The sequence below is a fragment of the Schistocerca serialis genome, chromosome 3 (assembly GCF_023864345.2).
Source record: "Schistocerca serialis cubense isolate TAMUIC-IGC-003099 chromosome 3, iqSchSeri2.2, whole genome shotgun sequence".
NCBI classification, from domain to species: domain Eukaryota; kingdom Metazoa; phylum Arthropoda; class Insecta; order Orthoptera; family Acrididae; genus Schistocerca; species Schistocerca serialis.
Window position 1 is genome coordinate 1,005,968,150 of NC_064640.1, and position 22,270 is coordinate 1,005,990,419.

Sequence of the window (22,270 nt, forward strand, 5' to 3'; positions counted from 1 at the left end):
TTTTCTATGTGTTCCTTCCAATTTAAATTGTTCGTAATTGTAATACCCAGGAATTTAGTTGAATTTACGGCTTTTAGATTAGACTGATGTATCGTGTAACCGAAGTTTAACGCGTTCCTTTTAGCACTCTTGTGGATGACCTCACACTTTTCGTTATTTAAGGTCAACTGCCACTTTTCGCACCTTTCCGATTTTTTTTCTAAATCGTTTTGCAGTTTGTTTTGATCTTCTGATGGCTTTATTAGTCGATAAACAACATCGTCATCTGCAAACAACCGAAGACGGATGCTCAGATTGTCTCCCAAATCATTTATGTAGATAAGGAACAGCAAAGGGCCTATAACACTACCTTTGGGAACGCCAGAAATCACTTCTGTTTTAATCGATGACTTTCCGTCAATTACAACGAACTGTGACCTCTCTGACAGGAAATCGCAAAAAAAAGTGAGTGAAATCTTATAGGACTTAACTGCTAAGGGCATCAGTCCCTAAGCTTACACACTACTTAACCTAAATTATCCTAAGGACAAACACACATACCCATGCCCGACGGAGGACTCGAACCTCCACCGGGACCAACCGCACAGTCCATGACTGCAGAGCCTTAGACCGCTCGGCTAATCCCGCGCGGCCAGGAAATCACAGATACAGTCACATAACCGAGACGATATTCCATAAGCACGCAATTTCACTACGAGCCGCTGGTGTGGCATAGATAGAGAACATCATAGAAGCGTCGGATGTCATCCTCGGAGATAGTGATATTGTTGCACATCCCACACGTAGTTCCATTGGGAAGGGGGAGGTGGGGGAGGGAGGGATCGTGTTGTCGCAAATTCTTGTACACTGGTAGGAGGGAAGGCTATGAACAACATACTCAAAATCCTGACTTGTGAGGTGTGAGCGTGGTGGTGGGTATGTAAAGGTAATTTTTTATGTTTTTCGTGAATAACTCTAAAACCGGGACTTTTAGCGAAAATGTATCCCAGTAATAAATTAAACTACATTAAGTTTCCAGCAAAAAAGTTTATATTAATTTTTTCCTAGGAATAATAGTTTCCGCGCTGCAGGCGATGAAAAAATCGTAGATTATTAAAAACAGTATTTTAATGATATAAAATTATGTTTGTTTTTAAATGAGATGGATTCTTCTTTTTTTCGTAAGTGCCTTTTCGCGCATTTGCTCAGGGTTGGCGGTGTTATTAACAAATTTGGCAAGGTTAATTTAATGGGTGACCGGATGCTCTTCTTGTCGCCACCCCGTACTCGTATGAGTACCACAACTGTCTGCATGTAATATCATCCGTGTAAAAGTGAGCTAAAGTTTTCTAAGTGTTTACGAATCGTGGAACCGTCATGGCACTTGGGTATTCGCGTAGTGGGATGCGGGAAACAGCATAAAAACCCCATCCAGGCTCAGCGACTCACGCCGTTGACCCGTCGGGCTGAATCGATCCGGGGCAGAGCACCTTGCCGTCCCGGAAGCAGCGCACGGACAGGCTCAGCTATCTGGCCGAATCAATGAAGTGGATTAGGAACAAATATTAAATGTACGTATCACATTTCAGTGCAGTAGAGCCGTATTCAGAGTTACATTGTGATCTTCGGGGTGTACGTAGGGGAGCGCAGAAGCAAGAGGAAAGTTAGGTTGCCGGGTTGTGATCAAGCACTATCCTCGTACTTAGGTCTACAAACTGAAGAGCGAGCAGGCCATTTCCCACTCTTCTACACTACTAAGTCACAAGAAACTACTAAAGAGTATTTCACAAAGATATACCGATCATTCTGACGCACGCATTACGAATCACGGGCGACGAAGGGCGCAGAGATACTAGGGAGGCTTTTATTTTCCCACAAAGCGCGTTATCTCTACAGAGACTAGAAATAAATGAGATAGTATTAATAATGATTTGAACAGTGCATATGGACAGATTCTACGTAAATCTCTGCACACTAGAGGGGAAATTGATTCTTAGTCGTCCTGTGCACCAGCTGTAGCGTTCTTCTAGGAAAGACAATTCTTATCAACGACGAACGCTGCTCGCTTTTCAGTTTACAGGCAGACAATACCTCTCCCGTATTTCCTGTCTGGATCTCTTATAAAAGTAAACAAAATAACGTCACTGAGCACCTGATCATATAGTGGAGTTACTTTCAGTTATTAATTGAGTACCTATTTGCAGGTGTACATACTTAAAAATATCGATTTCGTTGCCTCCACTATCAATGGCTGGAATACTTTTCACAGCATGAGGGTTATCAAAAGCACCATACAAGCTTCAGCTCCACCAACATCCGAAGTGACCCAGAAACTTAAATTGGCTACCTCTGCAATAAAGTCGGTCACTTATCTGTTATGGAATATCAGACATTCCAAAGTAAGTCAAGCAACACAGTACAGCAAATTACTATTCTAGACTTGAACATGATCAGCCGCATTCCATCATACATATTCACGCCCTCCTTGCAAGGTATGCTGCGGATGTGTGGTAAGTGGCTCCACTCAGTACACACCACTAGACAAGTGCCTGCAATTCCTGAATGGAAGAAATTAATGTAGCCTGCCAATGACACAGTTAATGGTAAGAGAAGTGCACAACATTCTGGTCATTCATAAATTCACCACCAAGTGACTACAACACAATTACACGGCTTTAAAGTCAACTGAATACTTAGGCCTTAGGGCATACAGATGCCAATAATTTAAATTGAAAAGATTACATAGATAATGTCGTCGGGAAAGCAAGCCATAGACTGCAATTTATTAGCAGAACACTTAGAAATGGAAACAGGTCTACTAAAGAGACTGTTTACACCACGCTTGTCTGCCCTCTTCTGGGGTACTGCTCTGCAGTAAGAGGTCCGCATCAGACAGGATTCAAGCAGACATCGAAAAAGTTCAAAGAAGGGCAGTTCGCTTTGTACTATCGCGATGTAAGGGAGAGAGTGCCACGGATATGATACACGAATTGGGGTGGCAGTCATTAAAACAATGGAGTTTTTCGCTGCGGAAGGACCTTCTAATGAAATTTCAGTCACCAACTTTCACCTCAGAGAAAATGTTTTGTTGGCGCCAACCTACATAGGGAGAAATGATCATCATAATAAAATAAGAGAAATTAGAACTTGGACGGAAAGATTTAAGGGTTCGTTTTTCCCGAACGCTGTTCGAGAGTGCAAAGGTAGAGAAACAGCTTAAAGGTGGTTCGATGAACCCTCTGCCAGGCATTTAATTGTGACTCGCAGACTAACGATATAGATGTAGATGAATGCTGTCAACGATAGATAGCAGCAAGGTGCTGCAGTTACCAACCCAATCCCTTCCCGCCAATACTACATAAGTCATTGACAAAATCACATATACAAATTAAGCATTTCTCAGTCATTGTTTATAGTAAAGTATTTTACATAACAGCTGAAAGTAAGTACCCATTTATAATCTGAAAATAACTCTACTATATAAACACGAGCTCAGTTAAGTTATTTTGTCTATTACATTGCTTAACTTCTAACGTGGTGAAAAGCTTCTCCGGCAAGTAATAACAGTGAACTATTTAATCCAAAATGGTTTGAGAACGTCGCGACTGTAGAAAAATAAAAGTTGAAAAAGGGCTAAAAACTGTCACAATTTCGTCGAATTAAGTTTAGAATGAAAGTTGCTTTTGAGAGTGCAGCACATACTTCTTGTGCAGCTCACACGATTTCATGTACTTAAAAAATAGAGCACATATCAGTTCCGTGCGTCTTGTTGACTCTATAGAGACATACTGTCAGGATGTTGCACAGAAACACCATGTACTCGGCGTATTTTCAGAATTTTTTTTTTCTGAAGTAGACATATTCCATTCACACAGTAAGTTGGTGCCACCACTTTAAAAGCTGTTTATGTTACATATGTGAAAAGCATAAATAAATAAAACAGCATACTTGAGTCAGCTTTCACGTTTTTTTTTTCTCTTTCCTATACTGTTCATCGCTGTTTTGTCCTCCTCCGTTACTTTCTTTCTTTTCACTTTGCTTCCTTTGCACTCCTCCCCCCTCAATACTCGACTTGCTGTGAATCTTGCTAAGATGCTGTGAAGCATTTCGCCACGTGTAGGCGTGTAGGCGAAGGCAGTCGTGAGTGTAACGTCTCGCGAGGCAAGCGGTGCAGCTAATCACGTAGCACTTAGCGTGGACAGCAGACCGACAGCGCAGCACCAACGCCACTTCGGCCGTGGCCAGTATTCTGCCAAAAGGCGACGACGGTGGCTGCTCTCTAAGCTGCTGATCCTTACTGAGTGCAAGTAGTGTTTGTCTTACGTTCAAGGCAATAATAAGATTCTGTTCCTAGATAAGAATATCCGACGATAAAACTCTCATTAACAAAGGAAAATAACACATGAGATTTCAGCGTTGTTTCCTATCGGATATATTTTAGCCTAGATTAATTAGTTACGTGTTAAGTAGGTCATTTTTGCCACATAATACGAAGGTGTATATCGAGTAAATGGAATGTAGTAGAATTAAATCAGGAGATGGTGAGGGAACTAGATTAGGAAATGAGACACTTAAAGTAGTAGATGAGTTTTGCTGTTTGGGGAGCAAAATAACAGATGCTGGTCGAAGTAGAGAGGATATAAAATGTAGATTGGCAATGGCAAGGAAAGCGTTTCTGAAGAGAATTTTTTGTTAACATCGAGTATAGATTTAAGTGTCAGGAAGTCTTTTCTCAAAGTATTTGTATGGAGTGTAGCCATGTAGAGATGTGAAACATGGACGCCAAATAGTTTAGACAAGAAGATAATAGAAGCTTTCGAAATGTGGTGCTACAGAAGAATGCTGAAGATTGGATGGGTAGATCACATAACTAATGAGGAGGTACTGAATAGAATTGGGGAGAAGAGGAATTTGTGGCACAACTAGACTAGAAGAAGGGATCGATTGGTAGGATACGTTTTGAGACATCAAGGGATCACCAATTTAGTACTGGCGGGCGGCGTGGAGGGTAAAAATCGTAGAGGGAGACCAAGAGATGAATACACTAAACAGATTCAGAAGGATGTAGGTTGCAGTAGTTACTTGGAAATGAAGAAGCTTGCACAGGACAGAGTAGCATGGAGAGTTGCATCAAACCAGTCTCTGGTCTGAAGACCACAACAACAACACGGAGTTAACTTGCAGTTTATATAACACAGTTTTATGTGTATATGATTTCTTACTGAGTAGTCACAGATGAGATTAAGTAATATTCAAAACACTTACGTCAATAACGGAAGGATTAAATTCTTTTGCATTACATAAGCTACAAGTTTCGAAACAAAAACTTTACTATTAACTAAGACTTGCCTAAAAAGCTCGTAACTAGCTTCCAGTTTTGGCTTTAGTATCTTGAGACTTTCATATCACAGAAAAAGGAGTAAATATTTTGGCAGTACAATTTTTCACATCTTTATAATCTGTAACTGTTTTGATGCACAGTTATTCAGGCTACTTTTCTTCCAGTTTTCTAAATGTGTACATAATCCAACTGAACTCTAATGAATTATTTAAATCATACACTCTAAGACAAAAAAAAAAAAACGACGCACCACGAAAGAATTTTGCGAATAGGACGTAAATCGGTAGATGTGATGTACATGTATAGACAAACAAATGATTACAATTTCAGAAAAATTGGATGATTTATTCAAAAGAAAGAGCTTTGAAAATAGAGCAAATCAGTAACGCGTTGGTCCATTTCTGGCCCTTATAGTAACGGTTATTCGGCTTGGCGTTGATTGATAGAGTTGTTGGATGTTCTCGTGAGTGATATAGTGCCAAATTCTCTCCAATTGGCGCGTTAGATCTTGAAAACCCCGAACTGGTTAGAGGAACCTGCCCATAATGCTCGAAACGTTCTGAACTGGGAGAGGCCTGGCGATCTTACTGGCCAAGGTAGGGCATGGCAAGCACGAAGATAAGCAGTGGAAATTCTCGCCGTATGCGGGCTGGCATTATCTTGCTGAAATGCAAGCCCAATATGGCTTGCCATGAAAGGCAAAAAAACTGGACGTCGAATATCGTCGACGTAGCGCTGTGGTGTCAGGGTGCCGCGGATGACACGCTCACACCCGGTTGTCGGGCCGTATTACCGGGGCATGTTCAAACAAGTCTTCGGCTTGCAATCTCATTCACTGCAGCAGAAATGTCTTCAGTGATGAGTCGCTCTTCGCATGGAGCACCGATGACCTGCGAAGACGTATCTGGAGACGCCGCGGACAGACGTGGGATTCCAACCTGACTGTCGCCCGCCAGTAGTGATGGTCTGGGGTGCTATTTGTTTTCGTAGCTGGTGGAACCCCTTGATTGTCATCCATGGCAGATTTACAACACAGTGGTAAGTAGACTATATTCTACGCCCCGTTCTGTTGCCCTTCATGGCTAACCATACTGGGCCCACATTTCAGTAAGGTAATGTCCGCTCGCACACGGCATGTGCTTCTACTGTTTGTCTTCGCGCTTGCCAAACCCTGCCTTGGCCAGTAAAGTCACCGCATCTCTCCCAAACTGAGAACGTTTGGAGCATTGTGGACAGGGCCCTCGGATTTTGAAGACGTAACACGCCAGTTGGAGATAATTTGGCACGATATCTCGTGAAAGGACATCCAACAACTCTATAAATCAACGATAGGCCGAATAACTGCTTGCATAAGGGCCAGAGGTAGACCAACGCATTGTTGACTTGCTGAATTTATCAAGCACTTTGTCTTCAATAAGTCATTCAAAAAATGGTTCAAATGGCTCTGAGCACTATGGGACTCAACATCTGAGGTCATCAATCCCCTAGAACTCAGAACTACTTAAACCTAACTAACCTAAGGACATCACACACATCCATGCCCGAGGCAGGATTCGAACCCGCGACCGTAGCGGTCGCGCGGTTCCAGGCTGTAGCGCCTAGAACCGCTCGGCCACTCCGACCGGCAATAAGTGATTCAATTTTTCTCAAATTGTAATCATTTCCCCCCCTCTCCCCCTCCCCCCACCATGGACCTTGCCATTGCTGGGGAGCCTTGCGTGCCTCAGTGATCAGCGATACAGTTAGCCGTACCGTGGATGCAACCACAACGGAGGGGTATCTATTGAGAGGCCAGACAGACGTGTGGTTCCTGAAGAGGGGCAACGGCCTTTTCAGTAGTTGCAGGGGCAACAGTCTGGATGGTTGACTGATGTGGCCTTGTAACATCAACCAAAACAACCTTGCTGTGCTGGTACTGCGCCGGCCGAAGTGGCCGTGCGGTTAAAGGCGCTGCAGTCTGGAACCGCAAGACCGCTACGGTCACAGGTTCGAATCCTGCCTCGGGCATGAATGTTTGTGCTGTCCTTAGGTTGTTAGGTTTAACTAGTTCTAAGTTCTAGGGGACTAATGACCTCAGCAGTTGAGTCCCATAGTGCTCAGAGCCATTTTGCTGGTACTGCGAACGGCTGAAAGCAAGGGGAAACTACAGCCGTAATTTTCCCAAGGGCATGCAGCTTTACTGTATGGTTAAATGATGATGGCGTCCTCTTGGGTAAAATATTCCGGAGGTAAAATAGTCCCCCATTCGGATGTCCGGGCGGGGACTACTCAGGAGGACGTCGTTATCAGGAGAAAGGAAACTGGCGTTCTACGGATTGGAGCGTGGAATGTCAGATCCCTTAATCGGGCAGGTACGTTAGAAAATTTAAAAAGGGAAATGGATAGGGTGAGTGGTGGGAATGAGTGAAGTCGGTGGCAGGAGAACAAGACGTCTGGTCAAGTGAATACAGTGTTATAAATACAAAATCCAATAGGGTTAATGCAGGAGTAGGTTCAATAATGAATAAAAGCTACTACGAACAGGATAGTGAACGCATTATTCTAGCCAAGATAGACACGAAGCCCACGCCTACCACTGTAGTACAAGTTTATATGCCAACTATCTCCGCAGATGACGAAGAGATTGAAGAAATGTATGATGAGATAAAAGAAATTATTCAAATCGTGAAGGGAGACGAAAATTATTAGTCATGGGGGACTGGAATTCGATAGTATGAAAAGGAAGAGAAGGAAAAGTAGTAGGTGAATATGGACCGGGGCTACGGAATGAGCCGGCCGTTGTGGCCGAGCGGTTGGAGGCACTTCAGTCCCGAATCCTGCGTCGGGCATGGATGTGTGTGATGCCCTTAGGTTAGTTAGGTTTAAGTAGTTCTAAATCTAGGGGACTGATGACCTCAGATGTTCAGTCTCATAGTGCTTAGAGCCATTTGAACCATTTTTGAAACGGAATGAAAGAGGCAGCCGCCTAGTAGAATTTTGCGCTGAGCATAACTTAATCATAGCTAACATTTGATTTAAGAATCATGAAAGAAGGTTGTATACATGGAAGAGGCCTGGAGACACTGGAAGATTTCAGATAGATTATATAATGGTATGACAGAGATTTAGGAGCCAGATTTTAAACTGTAAGACATTTCCACGGACAGATGTTGACTCTGACCACAATTTATTGGTTATGAACTGTAGATTAACACTGAAGAAACTGTAAAAAGGTAGGAATTTAAAGAGATGGGACCTGGATAAACTGAAAGAACCAGAGGTTGTGGAGAGTTTCAGACAGCGGATTAGGAACGGTTGACACATACAGGGGAAAGAAATACAGTAGAAGAAGAATGGGTAGCTTTGAGAGATGAAATAGTGAAGGCTGCAGAGGGTCAAGTAGGTAAAATGACGAGAGCTAGTAGAATTCCTTGGGTAACAGAAGAGATATTGAATTTAATAGATGAAAGGAGAAAATATAAAAATGCAGTAAATGAAGTGGGTGAAAAGGAATAGAAACGTCATGAAGTGCAAAATGCCTAAATAAGGATGGCTAGAGGACAAATGTAAGGAGGCAGAGGCATATATCACTAGGGGTAAGGTAGATGCTGCCTACAGGAAAATTAGAGACCTTTAGAGAACAGAGAACCACCTGTATGAATATCAAGAGCTCAGATTGAAAACGAGTCCTGAGCAAAGACGGGAAAGCAGAAAGATGGAAGGAGTACATAGAGGTTCTATACAAGGGCGATCGCAGTGGTTAGCACACTGGACTCGCATTCGGGAGGAGGACGGTTCAGTCCCGCGTCCGGCCATCCTGATTTAGGTTTTCCGTGATTTCCCTAAATCACTCCAGGCAAATGCCGGTATGGTTCCTTTGAAAGGGCACGGCCGACTTCCTTCCCCGTCCATCACTAATCCAATGAGACCGATGACCTCGCAGTTTGGTCTTTTCTCCCAAACAACCCAACAAGGGCGATGTACTTGAGGGCAATATTATGGAAATGAAAGAGGGCGTAGATGAAGATGAAATGGAAGATATGATACTGCGTGAATAATTTGACAGATCACTGAAAGACCTATGTCAATAAAAGGCCCCGGGAAAAGACAGCATTCCATTAGAGCTACTGATAGCCTTGGGAGAGCCAGCCATAACAAAACTCTACCATCTGGTGAGCAAGATGCACGAGACAGACGAAATACCCTCAGATTTCAAGAAGAATATAATAATTTCAATCCCAAAGAAAGCAGGTGTCGACAGGTGTGAAAACTGCCGAACTATCGGTTTAATAAATCATGGCTGCAAAATACTAACACGAATTGAAACTTCCTGGCAGATTAAAACTGTGTGCCCGACCGAGACTCGAACTCGGGACCCTTGCCTTTCGCGGGCAAGTGCTCCACCAACTGAGCCACCGAAGCACGACTCACGCCCGGCACTCACAGCTTTACTTCTGCCAGTACCTCGTCTCCTACCTTCCAAACTTTACAGAAGCTCTCCTGCGAGGTAGGAGACGAGGTACTGGCAGAAGTAAAGCTGTGAGTACCGGGCGCGAGTCGTGCTTCGGTGGCTCAGTTGGTGGAGCACTTGCCCGCGAAAGGCAAGGGTCCCGAGTTCGAGTCTCGGTCGGGCACACAGTTTTAATCTGCCAGGAAGTTTCATATCAGCGCACACTCCGCTGCAGAGTGAAAATCTCATTCCACTAACACGAATTCTTTACCGACGAATGGGAAAACTGGTAGAAGCCGAACTCGGGGAAGATCAGTTTGGATTCCGTGGAAATGTGGGAACACACGAGACAGTACTGACCCTACGACTTATCTTAGAAGATATATTAAGGAAAGGAAAAGAAAAATTTTGAGCAGGAATTAAAATCCATGGAGAAGAAATAAAAACTTGTAAGTTTGCCAGTGACATTGTAATTCCGTCAGAGACTGTGAAGGACCTGTAAGAGCAATTGAACGGAATGGACAGTGTCTTGAAAGGAGGATATAACGTGAACATCATCGAAAGCAAAACGAGGAAAATGGAATGTAGTCGACTGAAGTCAGGTGATGCTGAGGGTATTAGATTGGGAAATGAGACACTTAAAGTAGTAGATAAGTTTTGCTATTTGCGGAGCAAAGTAACTGACGATGGTCAAAGTAGGGAGGGTATAAAATGTAGACTGGCAATGGCAAAGAAAGCGTTTCTGAAGAGAAATTTGTTAACATCGAGTATACACTGCTGGCCACCGTAAATGCAACACCCTGAAGGAAGCATCCGAATCGAGTGAAATTTACACCATGAGTTTGCAGCGATGAGTTATGCAACTGATTAGAATTTCAGCGCAGACGCACATCACGCGCGCCTGTGGCGCCACCTCATAGCGCCATTTAATGCTTGGCGATTTCGACGAGTGTACGTTCGGCACGTGTGTTTACCTTGTGGTTGTTTCACAAGACGATCAGTTATGCCTCGTAGACAACAGCGAACATCCTTTGATCAAGTATCCGAGTTCGACAGAGGAAGGATAGTGGCTTACCGAGATTGTGGATTATCATACAGAGAAATCGCTAGTCGTGTTGGACGAAACCAAACAACTGTAATGCGGATATGTGACCGTTGGATGCAGGAGGGTACGACGGACCGACGTGGTCAATCGCATTCACCTCGGTGCACCACTGCACGTGCTGATAGGCAAATTGTGCTCATGGCAGTGACGGATCGCTCAGTGACATCCCGAACCATAGCACAGCACATTGCGTCTGTAACGCATCATCCAGTGTCTGCGCGTACCATTCGACGCCGTTTACAGCAGAGTGGTCTGTCCGCAAGACGTCCATTGCTTCGTCTACCATTGACGTGGAACCACAGCCGTCTCCGTCGCCAATGGTGTGATGACAGACGGATGTGGACGGCAGAATGGAATGACGTTGTCTTTACTGACGAGGCACGCTTCTGTCTGCAGCACCACGATGGTCGGATTCGAGTGTGGAGACACCGTGGAGAGAGGATGCTGGACAGCTGCATTATGCACCGCCACACTGGTCTTGCACCGGGTATTATGGTATGGGGCGGTATTGGATATTACTCTCGCACGCCTCTAGTACGCATTGCCGGTACTTTAGATAGCGGGCGCTACATATCTGAGGTGCTGGAGCCAGTTGTCCTTCCTTACCTTCAGGGCTCGGCCACAGCCATATTTCAACAGGATAATGCGCGACCACACGTGGCACGCATTGTCCAAAGGTTCTTCGTCAATAACCAGATTGAATTGCTTCCCTGGCCGGCTCGCTCTCCGGATCTTTCGACGATAGAAAACATGTGGTCCATGGTTGCACAACGAGTGACCCAGATTACATCCCCAGCTGCCACACCAGATGATCTTTGGCAACGTGTGGAAGCTGCTTGGGCTGCTGTACCCCAGGAACACATCCAACGTCTCTTTGACTCAATGCCGAGACGTGTGGCAGCGGTGATCTCCAACAATGGCGGCTACTCTGGCTACTGATTCTGGCAGGAACCACATGTCACAGACGTCTGTAAACGTAATCATTTGATACTTGGACAACATGTTATCTACAAAATAAATTTTGTTGTGCTACCTCTTGTATTTCTTGGTGTTGCATTTACGATGGCCAGCAGTGTAGATTTAAGTGTCAGGAAGTCTTTTCTCAAAGTATTTGTATGGAGTGTAGTCATGTATAGAAGTGAAACATTTACGGTAAATAGTTTAGACAAGAAGAGAGTAGAAGCTTTCGAAATGTGGTGCTACAGAAGAATGCTGAAGATTAGATGGGTAGATCACGTTAACTAATGAGGAGGTACTGAATAGAATTGGGAAGAAGAGGAAACTGTGGCACAACCTGACTGAAAGAAGGGACTGGTTGGTAGGACACGTTCTGAGGCATCAAGGGATCACCAATTCAGTATTGGAGGGTGTCGTAGAGGGTAAAAATAGTAGAGGTAGACGAAGAGATGAATCCACAGAGCAGATTCAGAAGGATGTACGTTGCAGTAGTTACTTGGAAATGAAGAAGCTTGCACAGGATAGAGTAGCATGGAGAGCTGCATCAAACCAATCTCTGGACTGAAGACCACAACAGCAACAACAATCATTTGTATGTCCTTACACGTACTCACATCTAACGGTTTTCGTCTCATTCGGATAATTCCTTCGTAGTGCATTTTTCTTTTTTTGTCTTAGAGTGTATTTAGTCAGCGGATCTATGTACATTCGAGGCGTAGTTCAAATGCCTAACACGAAATTGTTGAAAGGAAATAAATGAAATATCCTAACACACTAATAGTTTATATCCGACATTTGAGATGAGACAAAGCACAAATCTGTCTGAACTTCGCCGTCTAAGATGATTTGCCTAGAGGACGTAAGGGTTTAAACCGTTTTGTAGTTGATAGAAGTAAAGTCGAATTTCATAATTCGCTCCTACAGTTAGGCTGCAGAGTTATCTCTGGCCTACATGTACATCCATACTCCGCAGACGACCTTACGGCGTGTGGTGGAAGGCACTTTTGGTTCCACTTCCCCCTTTCCTGTTCCATTCGCGAATATCACGTGGGAAGGACGATTTTTGGTGAACCTCTGTTTTAGCCACTAAGCAGAGGTTCTTTCCCTTTGGCTCCGATGTTAAGCTCTGTGCACTTTTCCTTGGAAGGAAGAATATTTGCCGGCCGCTGGGCCGAGCGGTTCTAGGCGCTTCAGTCCGGAACCGCGCTGCTGCTACGGTCGCAGGTTCGAATCCTGCCTCAGGCATGGATGTGTGTGATGTCCTTCGGTTAGTTAGGTAGTTCTAAGTCTAGGATGTGAAGTCCCATAGTGCTTAGAGCCATTTGAATCATTTTTTGAAGAATATTTGGCACACACTACGTTCAAAGTGACAGATTTTTTTCTGAGAGAAATCGAAAAGGCTTAGTTAAAAAGTCCGCTGTCATACACCTTCTTTCATAAATGTTGCTGTTATGTATGAGAGCCACTGTCGACCTCGGAATATTGAGGGAGAATTACTGTCCTTGAGGTTTTCTCGGATGTTTCAGTCTGGTAAAGCACTGTTTGTGAAAAGCAGTTACCTAATGTTACCGAAGGCCCATCATGCGCTTTCAGTATTTCACGCAGGCTCGAGAAGATGTCTTTCTACTAAAATTTGGCAAGTACTGAGAGTTAAAACCTGTCGAAATAACAACAGTACTATCGCCTTCACATAGTAATAATTTTATTTAGTTGTTAAATATTTCGCTTGATCAAGTTAGTACTCCGAAAGCTATTCTTAATTCTTGCTATTCGTTCTTTGTTAATTTCTTCTTGCACAAAATCATACAGTGTAAAGCTTGCACAAATACAGTAACAATAGCTCAGTACTAGGTGTACATAAATTTAGAATGTAGCTTAAGCGATTTATTTAGCAGCGGGTAATGACGAAATTTTATCTTTAAAGTAGGAGTTAAGTGATGATACAACCCGAGCCGAGTGGCCTCGCGGTTTGAGGCGCCATGTCACGGATTGTGCGGCCCCTCCCGCTGGAGGTTCGAGTCCTCCCTCGGGCATGGGTGTGTGTCTTGTTCTTAGTAGAAGTTAAAGTAGTGTGTAAGTCAAGGGACCGGTGACCTCAGCCGTTTGGTGCTTTAGGAATTCACACACATTTGAACATTTGATGATACAATCAAGGATCCGACAAAACAAAACTTTGAAAGAGAAGAGTAATGAAAATAGACAGACATAATTACAGGGTCGGCAAAATAGATCAGGCTTGCAAAATACAGGGCTATTCAAAAAGAAGAAACAAATTTCAAACATATATTTCCTTCCAAACTACAAAAGATAAAAAACACAATTGCAATATTTCTGGGGAAAAAATTCAAATTTTTATGCATTCAGTGTGAGCACAATGTGTTGCTCAACAAATATCAAAACGGTGGCTCATTTCCTAACAAACACACGAAGCAGCTGACCTCTCGCTATCAAATCGACAGCTTCCTCAACGTGATGTCGCAGACTTTCAAGAGTTTTAGGTATAGGGGGATCAAAACGCAATCTTTTACTTTGCCCTACAGATAAAAGTCACAAGGTGTGAGGTCTGGAGGCCTTGGAGGGCGCCGGCGATGAAGTTCAACGTCCCAGACCTCACACCTTGTGACTTATCTGTGAGGTTACGTAAAAGACCGGGTTTTCGCCCTCCCTATGCCTGACACTCTTGAAAGTCTGCGACACCACACTGCTGAAGCTATGAATTCGATACCGAGATATCAGCTGCTCTGTGTGTGGCAGGAAATGAGCCACCGTTTTGATATTTGTCGTGTAACACATGATGTTCACATTGACTGTATAAACATTTGAACTTTTCTCTTTCCAGGAACGTTGGAATTGCGTGTCTATCTTTTTCACTTTGGAAGCAATAAATATTTGAAATCTGTTCCTTCGTTTCGAGTAGCTCTGTATCTCATGCACATTATATAGGCAACGCAACTTACATCGCCTGTCCCAGGTGCGGATGAGCTACGTTGGGTTGTCTGTCTTAATGTGGATGAAATATTTTCAGCGTCAGTTTAATTTTGACTACTTTATATAATAATTAAGAGATCAGATATAGAAAGAGAGTAGTAGAGAGGAGTAAATAGACAGCGAAGAGAGTTTTTATTCCGGAGGTTCCAGGCTAAAGTCTGTGAATAAGTAACAACGAGAGAAATTAATGTGATGAAATCAAGATTACATATTCACACACTTCACAGTTTTTGCATTGTTTAGAATCTCATACATTACACATCTTGTTTTAGACGCAGGTGGCTAGAACGGATGACACTGAGAAGGTTTTGGAGCTACGCATGACTTTATGCAGTATTTACTTGGCAAGAGAAAGATTCGTAGCGACGTACAGTTCCTGAACATCAGCCTGCATGGCTTATTCAGGGATAACTCCCCAACTTGGTGCAGCATCTCACGCAACACTGTCGGTGGTGATCCGCTCATCGAATGGAGACATTAAGCTCGGTAGCGCCTTTGATGCTATTTCAGTGAAGTAGTAGCAGCGGTCATCAGTTTTCACTACTATCGTTTTCATTATCATACTACAATCGTAGAAACCCGACTACCCTGCACAAGCGTTCCTCAGTCATTCGCACGTCTCAGATACATACTGCATACAGTACCCTCAGAAGAGAAGGGGCGTTACATCACTACTTCCCACGAAAACACATGGAAATAAATCACAATGCTATGATTCGAATATTGACTATACACTATGGAACAATGTGTGGATGTCTGGGAAAAGATCTTCACGGAAACCAGGAATTAACTGAACTGGGTATTAATATTCCGTGAAAATCCTTTGGATACTGTTTCGTGCCGAAACTCTACAACTTTATTACTGAATGCCAGTCACTGCACGAGTGTGAGATGACTTCGGACAGAAGCACAAAACTGATTATCAGTTTATTTAAAGATTATGCTTAAGATTAGATATGGCATGTATAGAGAACACGAGTTCCATATAGGAGACACTTTTGCATGAGTGCAAAATCGTTCGAAGTACTCATCGTTTACCTTACATCACCGTAGACAGTAAAGGACCTGGAAACAGAAACGTGAAGCTTACCCGGAAGGGCGCGGTGTAAGAGATAGACCAGGTATGTGACTGTGAACATGGACAGCAGACTTCACACAGTCCGCGGAGGTATACGCATTGGCAGAGCGCGACAGTCTCACGCACTGAATCCCAGATGTTAAAGCCGTCCCACGACCCAAGTGAATTGTTCCAGAGATCGCGAAGTTTTAAAGTATCATCTCATGTGCCCCATGGTTGTAATAATTTCCGTCAATACGTGGAGTTATCCGAATACCAGCGTCCAATGCTCCACGTGTTCTCAACGTTAGTAGTGGTAATATTTCAATCAACTGAAAATGAGGCCACATGTAGCACGTCCTCTTGCACTGATGCATGCCTGTATTCGTCATGACATACTGTCCACAAGTTCATCAAGGCACTGTTGGTCCAGATTGTCCCACTCCTCAACGGCGATTCGGTGTGTATGCCTCAGGGTAGTTGATGGGTCACGTCTTCCATAAACAGCCCTTTTCAATCTATCCCAGGCATTCCGATAGGGTTTGTGTCTGGAAAACATGCTGGCCACTCTAGACGAGCGATGTCGTTATCCTGAAGGAACAAGATCTGCGCGATGGGGGCGCGAATTGTCGTCCATGAAGACGAATGCCTCGCCAATATGCTGCTGATATCGTTGAACTATCGGTCGGAGGATGGCATTCACGTATCGTACAGCCGTTACAGCGCCTTCCATGACCACCAGCGGCGTGCGTCGGCCCCACATAATGCCATCCCAAAACAGCAGGGAACCTCCACCTTGCTGCACTCGTTGGACAGTGTGTCTAAGGCGTTCAGCCTGATTGGATTGCCTCCAAACACGTCTTCGACGATTGTCTACCTGGAGGCATATGCCACACTCATGGGTGAAGAGAAAGTGATGCCAATCCTGAGTGGTCCATTCGGCACGTTGTTGGGCCCATCTGTACCACGCTGCATGGTGTCGTGGTTACAGAGATGGACCTCGCCATGGACGTTGGGAGTGCAGTTTGAGTCGTAACACGACTTCCTATGGCTGTACGAAAAGCATTGGTCAACACTGTGGCGTTGCAGTCAGGGTTCCTCCGAGTGATAATCCGTAGGTAGCGGTCATCCACTGCAATAGTAGCCCTTGGGCGGCCTGAGCGAGGCATGTCACCGACAGTTCCTGTGTCTCTGTATCGCCTACATGTCCGAACAACATCGCTTTGGTTCACTCCGGGACGCCTGGACACTGCCCTTGTTGAGAGCCCTTCCTGGCACAAAGTAACAATGCGGACGCGATCGAACCGCGGTAGTGACCGTCTAGGCATGGCTGAAGTGCAGACAATACGAGCCGTGTGCCTCCTTCCTGGGGGATTGACTGGAACTCATCGGCTGTCGGACCCCTCCGTCTAATAGGCGCTGCTCTTGCATGGTTGTTTACATCTCTGAGCGGGTTTAGTGACATCTCTGTACAGTCAAAGGCACTGTGTCTGTGATACAATATTGATACAATATGCACAGTCAACGTCTGTCTTGAGGAGTTCTGGGAATTGGGATGACGCAAAACTTTTTTTGATGTGTGTACTAACATTTAAATATCTCGACAGTGTGTGTATGATTATTATGTATTATGTCCTAAATCTTTAATTATTTGTGTAGAACATAACAGGCTACATGCTATATTTAAATCAGTTTAAAAACAGATTATAAATTGCTACAACCTCGGTGTTCTACAACATTGTACTGGTGAGATTGAGTAAACTGGAATACATTCTGTAATAAACCTTTCATTACCATCACTCTTTTCCTTTTAAAGAAAGACAGTATTGAAGAATTGCCTTGAACTCTCTTCATAGTAATTCCTCTTGGCTCATACACTGACTGTACAGTAACTGTACTACCATACCGTCACCGGACTGTAAGTGAATATCACGTGGCGTTCGATTGTTAACCGTCTGCCTCCTGGCCACCCTTCCTACAAACTTACAGCAAAACCAGAAGATTCGTGCTTATCTACACCGCTCTTTCAACACTCGTAGTCGTACCGAGAGAATCGTTAAAACTTGGAATAGTGTCTTTTTAGCGAAAACGCAAGTGGATTTGGTTTACTTGGACGTTAATAAATCCAGCAAACTGTTAATTTTTACTGGTTTTCAAAAACTATTCGAGAGGCACGCCCCCCCCCCCCCCCCCTCCGGCGGTGACGCCAATGCCTCCGCCACACACCGTTATTTGGCTTGCAGAATATTGATGAAGATGTAAAATGTTAAAAAGCTTGACGATTTGTGATGGTTAAGGCAAATGGAAACTCATTTTCAGAATACGTGTCATAAATCTGTCTGCATCAGTAGTCAGAAAGGGAGCTCTGGAAAAATCCTCCTACTACGAAAGAGCAAACCGCTTGACACTGTAACCGACAGAGTGACAGGAAATTTAGTGGCGCGCCGTGATATAAGACAATCGATGTGGCGCCACCCCACGGCGGTTTCAATTGGCGGGCGGCGCGCGCGGTGCGGTAGCCAGCTGACGCCCTGTTGGGCAACGGTGACATTGGGTGGCGGGCTGTGATTGGCTGTTTCCTGCCTTGCCATAGGAGACGAGGCCTGGTCTAAGCAGTCGTGTGTGCGCTCCCGCCACAGAATGACGCCCGGCCCGCCCGCTCAGGTGCAGTACTCAACCCTCACCGTACTTTACTTTCACTCTTTCCTTATCACCACCATATTTTGTGTCCACTTTTCACTAGTCACCCAGTAACCACTAGACCAGCAATAATTTCTGTAGCCTAGGTAATTTCTGAGAGCACCTCGCCGTGGTCGGTAGATACAACATATTCGCGTTATCAGCTGCGTTGACGATTCCATTTCTGCGCGTTGCTGACCGACTTACCAAGCAGTTCTTTTCAGATTATGCGAACGGTGCTTTTATGTGCGCTCGCTGCCTGGACTCGATGCGTACTGCAGTATTGTTGAGTCGCTTTCTGTCATTCGGGAGGACGATGCTTCAAACCCGCATCCTGCCATCCTGATTAAGGTTTTGCGTGATTTCCCTAAATCGCTTCAGGCAAACGCCGGGATGGTCCCTTTGAAAGCGCACGGCCGATTTCCTTCCCCATCCTTCCCTAATGCGAGCTTGTGCTCCGTCTCTAATGACTTCTTTGTCGACGGGACGTTAAATTCTATAATCTCCTACTCCTCCTCCTCTTCGCTTTCTTCTTATTACAGAGTTAGACTCCCAACGGCCTTTGAAGAACAATTTTTTTTCTTTTTTTTATCTAATCCAGGACGTTTGTGCGTGAAATGCACATCCAATTGGTGTTTCCTGGCTGACGAATGAGGTACACACCAGATCTTAAGTCTTGCTTTAAGTGAAACCTCTGTCCTTGTTTACTGACTGATATATCCCAATAAATACACTGTCGTCCGGCAGTGCCTGAATTAAAATCGTGAAGTCAGATACGACAATACCACCGTGGTGGTGCCGTCTCCACGTAACTGGGACAGCTTAATTAAGGCGTCTATCGAACTGGAAATGCCGTGTGGCTAGGGCCTCCCGTCGGGTAGACCGTTCGCCTGGAGCACGCCTTCCGAGTTGACGCCACTTCGGCGACTTGCGTGTCGATGGGGATGAAAATGATGATAAGGACAACACAACACCCAGTCCCTGAGTGGCCGTTAGGCATGACATTCCGTCGCGCTGACCACTCAGCTACCAGGATCGGACGCCTATCGAAATAAAATTTTCGCATAATTTTTAAAACAGGAACGTCTCTTCACTTTGGAACTGAAGCCCGATATATTACGATACCGTAGCCACCCCACCCGTCAGAGACAAAAATATCAAAGTGAAGCGAACTTTGCGCAATAACATCACGGGCACTGAGTAACAATCGCGCATCGAAGACTGTAACAAGCGCCGGGCTGCAAACTCTGCTATGAACAGGAGCGCGATGCTATCGATACCTCACAATACATACACAAACACACACTTTCTTTCTTTTCTTCTAAGACATCCGGAAACATTGTCTTAGAATAATATGAGTAATTCGCTGACGGAAAAAATCGCAACACTAAAAAACATTAATTTAGAGTAATGAAATTTCGCGAATATATTTGTCTAGGCAACATATTTAAGTGATTAACACTGCAAGATCACAAATTAATGTACTCGCGAGATAAGCCATTACAAATGTGAAATGCTGGTGTATAAATAATCGGTGTAACCGCCAGAACGTTGACTGCAAGCATGGAAAAGTGCACGCATGGCAGGCGCCAGATATCAGTTTATGGGACTGAGTTCCATGCCTGTTGCATTTGGTCGGTCAATACAGGGACGGTTAATGCTGGTTGTGGATGACGCTGGTGTTGTCGTCCGATGATTTCCCAAATGTTCTCGATTAGAGTCAGGTCTGGTGATCGAACGCAATATTTCCACTCTATGCAGAGTATTTTGGGTTACAAGAGCGGTAGGTGGGCGAGCGTTATCTTGTTGGCAAACACCCACTGGAGTACTGTTCATAAATGGCGGCACAACGGGTCGAATCACTAGACTGACGAACAAATTTGCAGTCAGGGTGCGTGGGATAAGCACGAGAGTGCCGCTGCTGTCGTACAAAATCGAAGCCCAGCCCATAGCTCCAGGTATTGGTCTAGTGTGTCCAGCACGCAGAGAGGTTGATTGCAGGCCCTTCTAACCAACACACGGCCATCACTGCCACCAAGGCGAAACCAGTTTTCATCAGAAAACACGAAAACCTCCAGCCTGCCCTCCAGTGAGATCGCGCTTGAGACCACTGAAGTCGCAAGTGGCTGTGGTTTGAGGTCAGTGGAATACACGCTAAAAGGCGTCCGACTCGGAGCTGTCCTTGAAGTAACCGATTTGTGACAGTTCGTTGTGTCGCTTTGGTGACAACTGCTGCTCAAATTGCTGCTGCAGATGCAGTACGGCACAGAAAAATTAAGTTTCATTTAAAAAGAAGACGGTCTGTCTAATAACTCTGCAGCTATAAACTTTAGTAATTACTTGTGTATGCCAGAAAATGTACTCCATGTTCCGCTATAACTTAGTGAAAACCTCAGCTTAATACATATCCTCGTAATGGATATTTTTGGAGCAGCCTGCCTGACCCGCCTCTGGCAGTGGAGCGAGTTTCAAATCCCTACCTGGGCATCCAGATTTAGTACTTCCACGGGTTATCAAAATTGCTTGGGCTGAATGCCGAAACGTTTCATTAAACTAATCCGTGGCCAATTTCCTCCTCCATTTTGCTTGGTCTCGACATAAACCCAGTTTCGAACAAGTCGGCTAGTGGGGGGAGGATATCGGCCACGAAATTGCTTAAGGAACTACCCCGACATTCTCCTGAAGAAGTTTAGGAGAACCATAGAATATCTCAGTCAGAGGGACCTGGCAGGGATTTGAATTGGGATGTTAAGGCACTAAAATCACACTCAGGAAGACAAGCGCTTGCTCCGTGTGCCACAGTGTCATTAGACACGAAACACAAGTTCGGACTGGTCAAGTGTGGCAAACAAAGTTGGCCATATACTTTTCGAAGGAACCATTCCGGCCATGGCACCACCATGTTCGGTTCGTAGTCAAGAAATGCGGGTTCAATTCCCAGTCCGGGAAACCTGATTTAGGTCCCCGTGGTCACCCTTAATTTCGACAAAGTCTCTGCCGATTCTTTACCCTATTCTTCTGAATTACGCCCGTATTGTTTCTAAGAAACACGTAGTAGATGAAACGTTTAACTTCATCAATACCTTTTGGCTAGCTCAAATGTGGATGTTGAAGTATATGTGTATGAAAATAACATATAAGTTATTTCTTGTGTCCTAAATGGTCACTAAAAATATGCTGATTAACTTTTAGTATAAATAGTACATTCCGAAACAAGTTTCTGGCAACTTTGTTGTCCAACAGCAGTCGGTTGAGAAGCTTTTAGATTATCTAAGTCGAAGTGGCCACGCGGTTCTAAGCGCTGCAGTCTGGAACCGCGACACCACTACGGTCGCAGGTTCGAATCCTGCCATGGGCATGGATGTGTGTGATGTCCTTAGGTTAGTTAGGTTTAACTAGTTCTAAGTTCAAGGGGACTAATGACCTCAGAAGTTGAGTCCCATAGTGCTCAGAGCCATTTGAACCAATATCTAAGTTGATAAATCAAAAGTATTTCTGCAGCGTAAAAATACGAGTATTGTTGTATGGAATTAATTTTAAATTTGTCGCAAATAGTAATAGTGAGTGCATCGGGAAAACCTTTGCATCGCGTACTTCACTAATCAGTTATTAGGTTCAAGCATTAAAAATACGAGTATCACTAGACAGATGAATAAATAACTTTCCTAGGCAATGTTCTCAATGGATCGGAATTAAACTCATTTCTGGATCTTTGCTGTCGCACTGACTGGGGTG

At 44.4% G+C, this 22,270-nt stretch overlaps 1 protein-coding gene across 2 annotated transcripts in view; it reads left to right on the forward strand.

Moving 5' to 3' along the window:
* LOC126471452 (uncharacterized) overlaps positions 1-22,270 on the forward strand; it is a 413,388-nt gene that overhangs the window by 137,924 nt on the left and 253,194 nt on the right. The window contains exon 1 of one of the 2 annotated variants that reach the window (XM_050099639.1): positions 18,486-18,520. The exons of the other annotated variant lie outside the window; for it this stretch is intronic. Within the exon in view, the coding sequence (XP_049955596.1) occupies positions 18,497-18,520 (24 nt within the window). The 5' untranslated portion in view covers positions 18,486-18,496. Of the gene's footprint in view, positions 1-18,485; positions 18,521-22,270 lie in introns of those variants that run through there. 2 annotated transcript variants of the gene reach the window in all.